Here is a 14,381-nt window from a genome sequence, read left to right as displayed (position 1 = left end):
CTTCGGTTTTTTGTGATTTCTGTGGATCGTACAATTTTCCGTATCAAGCGTAATTCAAGGGTCTAGATCATTTTTTACGCTTCTTATCTTTAACTCCTATTCTTATACTATCCTTCGTCTAATGTGATTTACATGAACGATCAATGAAGGGTATGCAAAGTAGCGTGAATTACTTTGTGATTTTAGTGTAAAATCACTTATGATTCGACTATTTTCTTGATCTTTTAAAGATCTTGTTGCAAACCTCTTTTCCGTTGTTAACTAGGTTACAAAGGAGAATGCGACATGTGTCTTCATTTATTCTTGTTCATAACCAATATGCACTTGTTACTATATTCATTATGAATGTTACGTAATTCATTGATAATTGTCTCGTGAACAAATGGGACACCTGTCGTCCCATATGGATAAATAATTTCACAGGGATTCATGTTTTAAGCTGAATACAAAGTTATTGGGTAATCTTGTTGCTTTGACAAGTTTACGAGAGCATGAGAGGAGGTAAGGTATCATTATCTTACAGGAAAGGACTAAAGTGTAACATTTTCATATCTCCGCTGGTCGCTTTCATCACCGGCCTCCTCCTCGTTCGCTATGGCTTTGGAAGGAGGAGGGACACTATCGGAGCTGTATCAGAGATCCAGGCGGTTGTTGTTGAAAACTAGAGATGATTTGGAGAGGCTCGAGCGGCTTGAGTTTTCTTCATCGGCGGGTGCCGTCGACTCGCCGGAACTATCAGTTGCCGTCCGGAGGGATGTCGCTCAAATCCAAACTCTTTGTTCCGAGATGGATGGACTTTGGCGATCCATTGCGTCAAAGCCCCAGAGAGATCTCTGGAAGAGGTTCGTTTCCTAGTGTTTCTTGTTGTTCAAGATTATCGCTTAAATTGTGAAATATGTGATCTGAATTTCCGTTTACCTTTCGTTCTGTTGGATCGAGTTGGAGTTTAATGTCAAATTAGCAGGAAGTGGGACATAGCGGTAGCTTATCACCGTAAGCTAGTTGTACAAAATTATCATGCTGCCTTCTAAACAAGGGTATTTGGGCCAAAAATAAGCATCATTGATGAAGTCTGGCGATCATGTAACCTTCTGGTGCGGAAAATCCGTACTCAGAATGTAGAGAAACCATAGATTTAGAGCTTTGAAATGAAGATTGACACTTAACGAGCAAGACCTTTCAAACACAGATGATGACAACTATTTGAGAGACTAATGGGAGAGGATCGTGAAATATGATCTCAATTTTGGATTTGGTAAAGCATTGATAACATGGTGAACTCTGGCAGAAAAGTGGAGCAAGTAGCCGAAGAGGCTGAGTCTTTGAGAGAAAGTTTAGATAGGTATATGCAGCGACATCAAAGAAGGATGCAAGAAGCACAAGAGAGGGCAGAATTGCTTGGAAGAGCTGTATGTAAATTATCTTATTTACTGTGTTACCCTTAATGTTTTGAGCAATAAGTTAGTTCATACGTTGTCAGCATCTCTGATTGCGACTATGCATTTATTTTAATTGTGGTTCAGAATGGGGAATCATCTCATGTTTTGCGAATTTTTGATGAGGAGGCACAAGCAATGCAGTCTGCCCGTAACTCCTCTCGGATGTTGGAAGAGGCATCTGCAACTGGAGCAGCCATTCTTGCTAAATACTCTGAACAAAGAGACCGCTTGAAGGTATTCCTAACATTTTCATTTACATTTAAATGTACACACATATACTTTTTCCCCCTCCAGTCATCTTAGTTTTTTGTAAATGCAACTGTAGCAGTGGATGATATTCTTCTTGAATAGCAACTGCAGCCTATATCAGACAAAGTTTAACTGGATGCATATAATATCCTAATAATTTATCATTGGCGTCAAAGATGTCAAGCTTGTGTTCTCTGTTCTATATAGCATTTCACGTAAAGTTTTGGTTCTTCTCTACTTACATAAAGATAGGATACTATCTGTTTGCTAGACCTATTATGTTTTGAGAAGAAAGCTTTAATGTCGACATATTGTTACAAATACAATAATAAAAATACTTCTTCTGGTCCATATAAACTGCCAACTACTACTTATTTGAAGATGCCAAAATTAGATTCCACATGCTCAGAATAGTGAGTCTTTTATGTTCCGTTGATTATGAATAATGATACTTTGAGCCCTCAAGCTAATAGTTAATAGTGTGCTCATTCTTTATCATAAATGCAAATAGCAATAAGACCGATGATTAGACATCATAAGGTTTATACTTTCTTATTCACTTTCCATTCTTGGTGTGGATGGAGGCTAGAGAGCAATCAACTTGAGCTTTGTACAATTCCAACCCTAGTTTATAACTTTGTACCAAGTTTCTTTTTGCACTCCTCTTCTTGAGGTTGCTGCTACTGCTAAATCTTGGATCAAGTTCGGCTGAATGTCAATTCCTTGCTTGTTTACTTTTCTTTTGTTTAAATACACAATGTGTGGTTGGTGAAGACTGAAGACCCACCTCTCTCTCTCTCTCCCACTCAATGATTCACATTGTCAGTTTGGCTTCTAAAGGGTTTCTTGGAGGGAAAATGGAAAAAAACATATTTCTATTTTTAGTTACTTGGCTAGATGCTTTAGTCATCACAGCTGAACTTCCTTATAAACATTATGTTTCTGAAAACTCTTCATATCCTCACAAACACAGCTCTTTGGTTATCAGAGCTTCAAAATAGATCATCTTTACTGGATTACTTTCTAGTCTTTACCATGTCAGAAGCTATTCACTGTTTCTGTGCTTCTTTATTTTATAAAATCCTCTTTCTTCTGTGTCTTGTTAGTTCTAGGATTCCTTTCATGCCATATTTATCATAACCTCCACTTTGTTTTCAGCATCTTTATGAAATCACTGCCAAAAACATCTTTTTGGGCCCTTGTTAGTGCGAGCATGGTAAGCATTTAGCAAAGAACCCGTTTTCAACTTGCAATCTTTAATATTGTGCTCCTTTACCCCGGGGACCTCCGAGGCTCCGACATTAAAGCCTTTTTATGTGGAATTGTGCCAGGGAGGTGGTTGTTAGCCAATCTTTATTTCTTAGGCCTTTTTATGCTGTCTCCTAGGTAAACTCAGTTCTATACATGATTCCCTACCTGCCACCAGTTGATCTTTAAATTAAATTCTGAAAACGCTACCAATGGTGCCTTGTTGTTCTATTGCAGGAGTATGCTGATAAATAGATGTTCAAAAGCTAAAAAATAAAAATTCCTTTAATTACTGGCAAAGTAAACACCCCATTGCCATGTGGCATAAATGCCAGTCCATGGTGAAGTAAATCAGTGGGACGTATGATCTTTCTTTCGTCAACTAGCCACCAGCTTTGGTCCTGTATCGCCAGTTGAATACCTATTTGTATAGTTTAACTTCTACAGTACAATATATCTGGTTTCTAAATGAATCCTGATGGTCTTCTTTCCGAATCTGGATTTAGATTTGTGGACATGATGATCAACTTCACTAAGATTGGATTATTTGTGCAGGGAGCTCAAAGGAAAGCATTGGATGTGCTCAACACTCTGGGGCTATCAAATTCTGTATTGAGGATCATTGAGAGGCGGAATCGAGTTGATCAATGGATTAAATATGCTGGCATGATCCTCACATTCATCATAGTGATTGCTTTCTTGAGATGGGCTAGGTGATCTGTTATTTCTCCATTCTCGAACTTGAACTAGCCTTTGTTGTGTATTCCCCCTTATCTTGCTTTTTATACTAAAATGGCATTTTGGTTGATAAGAAATCATTTTTTTGTAGAATCATAATAGCTTCATTGTACTGTCCAACTCTTTTCTAAAGGTACTCCATTAGTGTATGCTCTTTGGTCCCATGAAATGTTGAAATGCTTCTTTGTTTTTTGGCTCAGTTTAAGCCAAAAGGTACCCATTTGTTCATTGCCATCATTTCATTTTACCATGCTGCCAGTTTTATTTTAGGCTCCTGAAACATCTCATTGAGTTTATTATACGGTGCCGAAATAAAGCCATAAAGTGTTAGATTGCATAAAGTATTAGAGCAATCTCTAACGTAAGGTTATTATAAGCAGAAAGTGCAGCTTTCTACGAGAACCAACATTGTGGGGAGTTCTTATAAGAACCTCACCCTTTTGAGTTTTTATACAAGAACTTTGGTTCTTACCTTGAAGTTGATGTCAAGTGATAATTTTGTATGTTTTTTTAATATGTTTTAAATTGAACATTTTATATTTATTTATAAATATATAATAATGATTGATGTTGAAAAAATATATAAGACCCACAAAAAAGTTCTATAAGAACCTACTATTGTGGATATTTCTACGAGCTCTTAATTTGATAACTTAAAAAGTGACGTAACAATAAAAATCTTAATTTGATAACTTGAAAGTGATGTAATAATAAAAAAATACACAAGGTATATTAAGATGCAACCTCTGAATTGTAATAATAAAAAAATACACAAGGTATATTATACACAAGGTATAAAAAAATCTTAATTTTAAAAGAACCTTTGTTGAAGATGCTTTTTTAAGAGCCCTTGACAAATAAGGGGTTGTTTGTTTACCTTTTAATAGTTTCATTAAGATGCAACCTCTGAATTGTTAAGAGGTGAATCTTGTTTGGCAAAAAAAAATTCTGCCTCTTAATGATTCTAAAACCCTCTGAATGATTATGTATCATGGATCTCCCTTAATCATTAAGAGCCCTAATTTCATTGTACACAATTACCAAACAATTATATTTTATTTTGCACTATATCATGAAAGTCTCTTAATCATTCTGACCATTTAATTATTCTACACCAAACCAACAATTGTCAAACAGCCCCTACAACATGCAAGTCAACTAAAATTAGGCACTAATTGACACGCATTTTGATTCAATTTCTTTTACAAATTCCTAACTCAAGGTTGGAATTGCAAACATATTGTATTCTCAAATAAATTATTTAAAAAATAAAAAACAATAATTGTCATACGACATTTGTGAATACTAATTGCAATTGCAGATATATGTAGTGGTATTATGACATTTAAGTATATTTTTGTATTAAATATCATGGATACCATTCTTTAAAGAACTTTTTTTTTGAAGAAATTAGATCAAACATGACAAAATTGATCCGATGTATATGTGAGATATGATTTATGACTTGAAAGTTAAGTTTTGTTTGCATAATAACAAAATTAGTAAAAGAATCAATTCATCGTCATTTGATTTTAATATAAACGTTTTTGTTTTCTTAAATTTTAAATTTTTCGTTTTACTGTTTTAATAAAATACAGATGACACATAACTTGATACGCTTATTTGATTAACAAGTAAATATACAGAGAAAGGACGATATGATCACAAAATAAATGCTTAAGAGAGTATTTTCTGTCACTTGTTAAATAAAAACTATTCATATTTAAAAAATGGAGAAGAATAAGGTTGGACAAGACATGACTGGACATAACAGGACAAGAGGGTAAGGCTGGACAAGACATGACTGGACGAGACAGGACTAGACATAGCAGGAGTATGTCTAGTGTTTGATACAACTAGGACTGGACGAAACAAAACTAGACAAGTTACCCTCAAAAGTTATTTGATGATTTTAAATATTATATAATAGTTATCATTAACACAAATAAAGTAAATAATTAATGAATTTAATTTATAAATATTTGTACATAATTTTCATATTTGTACCAAATTTGAATAAATTTTTTGATACAATTGATGATAGTGGTGGCGGTGGAGGTGGTGGCCAACGATGGTAGTGGCAACGGGCGATGGTGGTCGGTGGCCGACAGTGGTTATGGAGGTAGAGGCAATGGTGCTTGGTGGACCACGGTGGTTATAAAGGACATGAAGATGATAAATTGTGGTGGCGGTTGACAACAGTGGAGAAGATAGTTGTGGTTGATGTACTGAAGATAGTGGTGGTAGTTATGGTGGAGGTGAGGTGGCAATAAATGGTGGTGGCCGGTGGTGGTCGTAGAGGAGGTTGTTGCAGTAGAGGAGTTGAAGGTGGCGAACAGCGGTAGTGACGATGGCAATGGATGGTGGTGGTCGGTGGTCGACTATGGTAGAGATGGCAATGGACTTGGTGGACGGTGGTTGTGGAGGTGGTGGAGGATATTGTTGTAGTGGAAGAGGAGATAGAGGTGGAGGTGGCCGCCGGTGATTGCCAGTAGTGGTGATGGCGGCCGAAACTAGCGGTGATGACCATTAAAACAAATACCATATTAAGGTTATATATCAAACTAGGGTAGATTAATAATATTTTAGTTTCTGTCCCATTCTTATTCCACCTATTTTGGTGGAACAAGAAAAAACCTCTTTTATCTCATGTTGTTCCACCTTGTTTCAGTTTTTGTCCCTATAGCATGTCACGTCAAACATGAGACAGTGAGTTATTGTTCTCTCACATACTATGCCAAACATGGGACGATAAATTTTATCCCGTCCTAATTATCCTTTCTTGTCTCATTCCGTCTCATATACCAAACGCAGCATAAGCGATAAAATATTAATTCTATTGTTTCCGGACTCGCAAAATTATATTTAAATTCCAAAATATAGACTTTCCTTAACCGAGACGCAACGCGCCGCCACACGCGGCATGGACTCGCTAATAACAAATAGAGGGTGTGGGGGAGTTCGACGGCCCGTGCTCTCTCCTTCGTCCAAGGAGAAATGACGATGGCTACTACCACGGCTCTTACTCTTACTCCTACTTCTACTCTTGTCCTCTTATGCATTTTCTATGCTTTCCTGTGGATCTCACTTTGCTTCGACCACAATCGCCCTTCACTTCAAGGTACGAACTGATCGTTCATGTTACTTTTTGCGGTTTTTGCTTATCTGAGAAACATGCGGGGAAGAACGCATTTCCTTGTGATCTGGCATCATTTCTTAACTTGATTGTTGTTAGCAATTTTGCATTGAGGTATATGTGGTTCGTAGTTGCTGTCTGACTGAAGTTTGATTTAAGAGTTTCATTCGTTCTATTGTTTATAGGATTTTTAATTAGGGTTCCATCCCTGCAATTTTATTTTATATTCAGTATCTAGTTATATAAATGACAGCCACTTCTAACACCCGATGCTCCTCGTTGATGTCTTTTTGGTTTTAAAAAAAGGCGGAAAATCACTATAAGGAACATGTAAACAATCTTAATTATGGGCATGTTGTTTTTACCATAACAATTTCCTTTTGCCTAGCAATGGTAGGGGATAGCTGGGTGGATGCTCCTCAAATTATGATACTAACTATTATCAGCACTTGAAACCACAGGCATTGATGTGCAAAATCCAGTCATAGATGTCGTTCCAGCACCAATTAATGACCCTTCTGAAGGATCTGAAGACGTTCTATACTGTGGGCGTGTTCCTGTATCTGGTATATCCCGATTGAAACTCCAGCATTATGCAAGTGTGTATCGGCTTACATTGGTCCCTTCGGCATTGATCCCTAAGCAATGGCAGAACAGGATTCAAGTTTGCTTTCACGGGTAATGGGTCTCAGGTTCATTCCTGTTGCTAGTTTTTTCTGGCTTTTTTCTCTCCTCATGCCATCATGTCTGAATTTCCATATACTGATTTACACATGAAGGTCGGAGGATATGTCTCTCTAACTAAGTTTCTTGCAGGAATTCTTCACTTGGATTATGCCAGTGTGAAAAGGATGAATGGAGATCTCTTCAAAATGGGTTATGGAGTTCTACGATGGCACCTTATGTTCAGAATTATGTTGATGTGAAATTTGATAACGTGGTTACTGGTTCTGTAACTGTCTCTCTTGATGAAGGTCAGGTGTTTATCTGTATTTATTTCTCTCTATTTGCTCAAATCTGTTTTTTGTTTGTTTTGATTTTTTTGGTCATTGTGTTGTGTGCAGTGCAACAGGGATGGCGTTACATATTGCTTGCTGGAGGCCTTGTTTTACTGTTTCTGGCACCCATTGTCAGCGAATGGGTTCCCTTCTATTATACCAGTTCTATGGCTATTGGAATTTTAGCTGTTGTTATCATACTTCTTTATCAGGTACATGTTTCTCTTTTCCTATGCATGAGATTGTCCATTCATGTACCAAGATGATACAATCCAATGAAATTAATCTGGACTTTGCCAATCCACTCCCTAAATATTCTATGACTGATAGCTTACCGTTGCCCCTTTTTTTTTGCAAAAAAAATATTGTTTGAATACAATCCAATGAAATTAATCTGGACTTTGCCAATCCATTATACCATGGTTGAAATTAGGACATCATTTACACCATTTTACAATTTAAATCCCCATTATGTCAGTCTTCTTCAGAAATCCCTGATAAATCAGCTGAAATAAATAGATTTTAGACCACTAGATTAGAGAAAAGATTTGTTTCTTCGAAATATTTTTCTTTCATTTTTTATGCCATTCTTAGCTATATCTTTGCCTCTCCGCCTCCATTTTCTAGTAGTTGATTTTTTAATTATGTTATTTTTATTGTTGGTCACTGGACAGGCAAGGAAATTGCTGCCAACTGGTAGGAGAAATGCCTTTTACCTTGGTATAATGTCTTCAGTGGTAAGTGTTTTTCCTCTTACAGTGTTCCTCACTTTTGCGTTGTAAAACTCACACACACACACACACACATCTTTTTTCTGATAATTTTTAATATTTGGCTAAAATAAAGACGTGTAATTTCCACTTTCACTGAGAATGAAAAATGAGAAGGTATTAACTTGTAACAAAAGAGATCCATCACATGTATTTATACCAATCTAACACTCACCATATAAAAAAAGTGAAAATACTGTTATACCCTATATTTTAAAATCCCCCCTCAATATGAGCATGGAGAACTTTCCAATGTCATTTTGAACATGAAATGGGAATCATAAAATATCGAAAACAAATGAGCAATAACGACAGATCCATCGAGCTCAGCATCTATTATGGGAGCATTTTGAGCAAAGACATTATTTTCTCATCGGTGCTTGGCATGTATATATGGTAGCAATTGGAGCGACAACGATGGGATTATGGGATCAATTCAGTTTTGTAGCTCGGTGCATCCGTAATTCGATGATAACAACAAAAGATATTGGAAGGGACCTAAAAGTTAACACTAATTTGAAACTAAAACAGAAAACAGAGAATAAGCAGTATGTCAAAAATGCATTAGAGTTACCATGTGCTTACATTTAATTGCTTATCTATAGTCATATTCAGGTTTAATACACCTGTAGCCATTGAATTACTCAACTAATTGAATTCTCCACTGCTCTCCTCCTCCTCCTCCTCTCTTCTATTATTTCCACACTGAAGTCCTCATATGCTGATAGATGACCGTGGGACTTTGCACCCAGTTGCCATACTGTCAAAAACTTATAGTAGGAGCATACCACCCTACTTCATCCTATAAAAATGGAAAGAACAAAACTTTTCCTCACCTTGTTGGAATCTTTGACCTCATTTCTGATCTTCTGTTTTGTAACTTCATGCCCTTTATAATTTCTATCAATCTTCCAGTAACGAGTAACCGCATATAAGTCTTCTAAGAGCTTTGATAACAGTTGACACAGGATGCCATGCAGTTCTGTTGTTAAGAAGGCTAAAAACTGGTGACATTGAAGTCAACTGAACAAAATAGGAATGGTGGTATGCGTATGCCAAGTCTTTTTGGTCTGACAAATACGACCTAATGTCCTATTGACATTTCAAATGAGGATCCTCTCAAATCTTTTTTTATTGAGAAAGGTCTTGAGAAAACCATATCACTGTTATACAACTGCATGCCAAGGAAATATCATTCTCATTCTGTATGGCGCTGTCATCCATCTCTTTACGTTAAATATGATGTGATCTTAGTGGAACTCGATAACTTGTGGTGATAAATTGAGATACCCAGCCTGTCAGTTTGGTTAATTGGGTATACATCAGCATAGAGATCGTCTAGCAATTAACATCAAAGCTTTTCATTATTGGAAAATGACAATATTTGCTTTGCTGTGAATGATGCCGTAAGGGTCTATTGGGCCTTCAAAACTTGATATCTCAAATGATGCCAACGACTCATATATAAGACTTGGGAAGCCAGGATCATTTGTGGTTTCCAAAATGTGTGTTGTTATTACTTTGTCTTTTGTAATGTTTTCAGCTTGGAGCAGGATCTTTTGTGGCGCGAAACCTTTCAGCATTCCTCAATTCATTTCTCCAAAACTTTGGGATAAGTAAAGAAGTCCAGAACCCAGTAAGTCCTTCCATTCTACATTTTTGGTTACTTTGCAATAAAATGTGTTATCTTGCTTGCTTCTTATCATTATGGTGTTGTAGATTACAGAATTTAGTTTCAGAGGTAAGCTACATCTTTATAAGTTTGTGCCAATACCTCTTATTATGATTGCTTTAACACAGTACATCATATGTTAACATGTACTAGAAATTGGCCAATTGCAGTGTGTAGTACACATATGTATATATTCACAGTTACAGTGGAAAGATGCATCTATATGTATTTTCATCTTTGTTTTCACTGTTTACGTAATTGCACACATTGTGAATGAAGTTGTATACACAACTCTTGATCCAAAAGTTCCTACACAGTCTTCCGTGAAAGATGCTACTGATTCCATCCCTTACTCTGTGCCTCCTTCTGGTCATGGAAATGAGCTCCTCTTTGACTTCGGATTTCAAACATGCTACTACATCAGATATTAGAACTCAACATTGTTACGGGATTATAAGGTTTTTGCTAGAAAATTGCTACCTGCATTAGCTTGTAACCTTTATCACAAATAAATTAATGTTGGTTCAGTTTGCAAAAAAGTTCCTTATTACTTTGGCATCTGAAAAATATTAGCCTTGAGATCAAAACGTCAAAGGGTAGGTCTCTCGTTTTGTATGGTTGCATAAACACAGACAGATCCAGACCATCTTTCCTCCAATGTGCTTTTCAATATGTTTATTGGAAATCTGGGAAGAATATTTATATAAATCTTGTATTCGCTCTAAAGGAACGAATGAATGGTTCTGTGGGCATAATCGGTTGGAAGATATAATTGGTATCAGCAAGAATCTCATGCAATTATTATGCTAATTGATTGATAAAAAGAAATTCAAGCAAATGAAATCTTTTCACATTTGAAGACAAATTTTCTGGGCAAAGTTGTGTGGATAGTCTAGAAATTTTCGGTGAGCTCTTCTATAGGTGCCTTTGTTGGGTTTTTTTTGGTACATCCCGACTTCTTCTTCCAAGATATGCTTTACTCTGGTACAACTATTTTCTTGGCCTTTTGCAGCTGACTTGTTGTGTATGCAAGTAAAAGTCGGCTCACCTAGAACTGAAAATATTTTGTTTATGATGTAGTTTGAACATGGTTTTATCGTGGTCGAACGTCCTCTTTTGTTAAAATGAGTGCCATGATAAACTGACTTAATGTGTATGACCTTTAATCTTGTAGGTTTATGTTTTTGTTGTGCTTGGAATCATTATCTTAGGAGCTGCTCTTGGATATTGGCTGGTGCGGAGATATGTTGTTTCTGAAGATGGAGAAGTTGACGTTGGTGTAGCTCAATTTATCAGATGGTCCATTCGTGTTGTTGCAGTCACATGTATTTTCCTGGTGGGTTGTTTTGTTCATTTATAACTTGCATATTTGCAAAGATAGTTTATGGTTTGATGAATTCTATATCTGATGCATTGGTTGTTCTATTTGTTTCCCTAGCTTCTTAATTGGAATCACTATAATCGTGGGATTCTAGTTTTTTGTTTATTCAGTTAGGTTTTCATAGTTTGATTTATTTTTTGCCTACATCAGGTACATGGGTTTTTTATATGTAAAAAATTACTGTGATTCATTTTTGGACTTTTAAACCTACTACCTATCTTCACTGGACTTAAATTTTTTTTTTTTGGATGAAGGGAGTACACCATGTCAAATATGATGTTTATTTTATGTATTCAGCTGTGTGCTTAGAGCTCCAACTGTGGGCGTATCATCATCTGGTGCTGTTTTTTTTTGTCTTCTGACCCATGTACTGTACTCACTTTTTTAGGTTTTCTTCTCTTTTTCAGAGCACCAATGACACCCCTTTGGCGATGGTGGCAGTGGGGTCTTGTTTGACACTATATCATGTGATCACTAAGATGAAGAGACGATCCGATCAGTAAGTTCTACATTGCTCTTTGTTTCTGCCTGCAAGTTAAATTGATTCAAGTGAAGGCATTGTATCATTGTAATCTGATTGGTTAGAGGTCCCACTTATATGGTAAAGAACAAATTACTATGAATTTTTGCAGGGATCGATCATATTCTGGAAGGGGGAATCTCTGGGCTTGGAGTAAACAAACAACCCCAAAGCATGGACAGGCTGAATTCCTTGGCCGGTCAAAAAAGATTAGCCCTTGGGGAAGTCCTTGGAATGGTACAAGGAACTCTTTCGCATGGTCCAACTCCCCCATCAAAAGTACATACATCTTTTACTTTCCAAAATTTCCTTTTCCGTTGTACTTGTGTAAAATATCACATTCATATTCATTCATTTTGCGTGTTCCTGTTTGATCTTTGAAGGCAAGCTCTCCCCATCTACCAATTCAGAGTCAACAGGAAGCCAACGTGACGTTTACTCAACGTTTCACAAGACTCCTAACAGGAAGAAGTTCTCAAAGGAGGAATGGGAAGAATTCACAGAGGAATCAACGAGACAGTCGGTTGCTGAATTGGCATCTTCTCCAGAATTCACCGATTGGGTCATCAAGAATGCGGATAGAATCAAACTCCTCCCTGAAGATTGTTCAGAGGATATAGATGCAAGCGGATCTTCAGATTCTACAGACGAGTGTGAGCAACAGAGCGGAACTGGGCAAGGTTTTTTCAACTGGCAAATGCGTAAGTGAAGAAGGTTTACAAAATAATCGATGACATTAGGGTGCTAAATATCACTGACCTACTGATTTGCTAAGGAAAACGTATAACGATGTTTGTAGCGTATTAGGAATTTTTACAAGAACATCTGTATAGTTTTTGTTTACCATAGTTTTACAGTGCTTATGTTTCTTGATTCTTTATGGAGTAGTTTTTACGCAAATATGTTAAATTTGTATTGACGTTAAAATAGAAAGGTCAAAGTTGGAATCGATTGGATGCATGTACAAGGAAACGATTGAAAATTGGATAGAGCTGTTGATGGTTAGGTTTGACTTTACAGATTGAAGCCCATACCACAAGCAATGTTTTATTCATTGAATTAAAACTTCCATCCATTCAGTAAAAACGGTTTCGAGACTGTTTGTTTATCTTTTAATAGTTCCATTAAGAGGTAACCTTTGAATCGTTAAGAGGTGAATTTTGTTTGGCAAAAAAAAAATCTGCCTCTTAATGGTTTTAAAACCCTCTGAATGATTTTGTATCTTGGATCTCTCTTAACCATTAAGAGCCCTAGTTTCATTGTACACAATTACCAAACAATTATATTTCATTTTACACTATATCATGAAAGCCTTGCTGTTTGGCAGTTGCTGAATGGTTTAGTGCAATATGATTAAGTGGTCAGAATGATTAAGAGACTCTGTATGGTTTAGTGTCAGATAGAAAAAGGTTGTTTGGAAACTGTTCTGAATCAACTGTCTGAATGACATAAAATTACCATTTTACCCTCAGACTTATGTTTAATGAAAATTAACGTTTAACAACAGTTGTGAAGGAAATTTCTAAATGAAAAAATAAAAAATAATTAGTGGTCCAAGCCAATACATAATATTAGATCAATCCAAACAAGCATGACAATGTTTGTTAACATCTAATTTAAAAAGTTTGGTAAACGACCTCTTAGGATAGAAAAAGTTTACAAGAAGATAAATGCAGATTATTTATCCACCATATAATTCTAATACCCAACATCTTGTTTTGGTAAATGTGGAAGGAAGTCCAATCCAAGCACCCCACCTCCGATATCATCAATATTATAATATTACTCAAATTGTACCAAAACCGTGGGAGGGAATACATAAAACCATGGATTGTTTTAATTCCAAATTGTCATCTCAAAAGTGGGTTTTCCATCAACCTAGAAGAAGCATCTGGAGCTTTGTTAAAATGCTTTTTCTATTTAGAAGGCTTGCTGAGGTTTTCTTTTTCTTCTCCCTTTTGTTTTCAACGATGGTGGCAGATGTGCCAAGCTTTACAGCTACAACATTAATAGAGATTCAGAGAGGATCAAACAAGGTACAGCTTGTCTAGGGTTTATGATTCAGAAGAAGGGTGAGACCGAGGATGAACGAGAAGAAGGTTTTGCTGGTGCGATTCCTACAACCGATCGATAGAACAGAGGGTCGCTTGGAGAAATCGAGGGAGCCAGACCTGACCACTTAATCATTATGCACTAAACCATTCGGCATTTGGTAAACGACCACTTAATC

The 14,381-nt window shown here is 36.4% G+C and overlaps 2 protein-coding genes across 5 annotated transcripts; both read left to right on the top strand.

The window, feature by feature from the left end:
- Nucleotides 1–21: 21 nt before the first annotated feature.
- On the top strand, nucleotides 22–3,838 carry LOC112510575 (membrin-11-like). Of its 4 annotated transcripts, XR_003068988.1 has the most exons (5): nucleotides 22–842; nucleotides 1,289–1,409; nucleotides 1,524–1,673; nucleotides 2,847–3,074; nucleotides 3,174–3,462. XR_003068988.1 is itself a non-coding variant. In XM_025116040.1 (4 exons), the coding sequence occupies exons 1-4, from the start codon at nucleotides 595–597 to the stop codon at nucleotides 3,651–3,653; spliced, it is 681 nt and encodes a 226-aa protein (XP_024971808.1). In that variant the 5' UTR covers nucleotides 22–594; the 3' UTR covers nucleotides 3,654–3,838. The 4 variants fall into 4 exon arrangements, 3 of the variants coding, with proteins under 3 accessions (XP_024971808.1, XP_024971807.1, XP_024971809.1); XM_025116040.1 differs by lacking the exons at nucleotides 2,847–3,074; nucleotides 3,174–3,462 and adding an exon at nucleotides 3,492–3,838; XM_025116039.1 differs by lacking the exons at nucleotides 2,847–3,074; nucleotides 3,174–3,462 and adding an exon at nucleotides 3,474–3,838.
- A 2,805-nt stretch (nucleotides 3,839–6,643) lies between these two features.
- On the top strand, nucleotides 6,644–13,027 carry LOC112501288. Its single transcript, XM_025105004.1, has 10 exons — nucleotides 6,644–6,795; nucleotides 7,272–7,488; nucleotides 7,627–7,784; nucleotides 7,875–8,020; nucleotides 8,483–8,545; nucleotides 10,122–10,214; nucleotides 11,425–11,586; nucleotides 12,039–12,130; nucleotides 12,264–12,430; nucleotides 12,535–13,027. The coding sequence occupies exons 1-10, from the start codon at nucleotides 6,672–6,674 to the stop codon at nucleotides 12,858–12,860; spliced, it is 1,548 nt and encodes a 515-aa protein (XP_024960772.1). The 5' UTR covers nucleotides 6,644–6,671; the 3' UTR covers nucleotides 12,861–13,027.
- Nucleotides 13,028–14,381: the final 1,354 nt, after the last annotated feature.

The sequence above is a fragment of the Cynara cardunculus genome (assembly GCF_001531365.2).
Source record: "Cynara cardunculus var. scolymus isolate 2C chromosome LG 1, CcrdV1, whole genome shotgun sequence".
Lineage (NCBI taxonomy): Eukaryota > Viridiplantae > Streptophyta > Magnoliopsida > Asterales > Asteraceae > Cynara > Cynara cardunculus.
Note: the sequence above shows the minus strand (reverse complement) of the source record. Positions and strands in the feature narration are given on the sequence as shown.

Coding starts and splice junctions, on each gene's coding strand:
- LOC112510575 (XM_025116039.1), top strand. CDS start 595: ATGGCTTTGGAAGGAGGAGGGACACTATCGGAGCTGTATCAGAGATCC. Junction 843..1,288: donor CAGAGAGATCTCTGGAAGAG/GTTCGTTTCCTA, acceptor GAACTCTGGCAG/AAAAGTGGAGCAAGTAGCCG. Junction 1,674..3,473: donor AACAAAGAGACCGCTTGAAG/GTATTCCTAACA, acceptor AACTTCACTAAG/ATTGGATTATTTGTGCAGGG.
- LOC112501288 (XM_025105004.1), top strand. CDS start 6,672: ATGACGATGGCTACTACCACGGCTCTTACTCTTACTCCTACTTCTACT. Junction 6,796..7,271: donor CAATCGCCCTTCACTTCAAG/GTACGAACTGAT, acceptor TTGAAACCACAG/GCATTGATGTGCAAAATCCA. Junction 11,587..12,038: donor CAGTCACATGTATTTTCCTG/GTGGGTTGTTTT, acceptor TCTCTTTTTCAG/AGCACCAATGACACCCCTTT.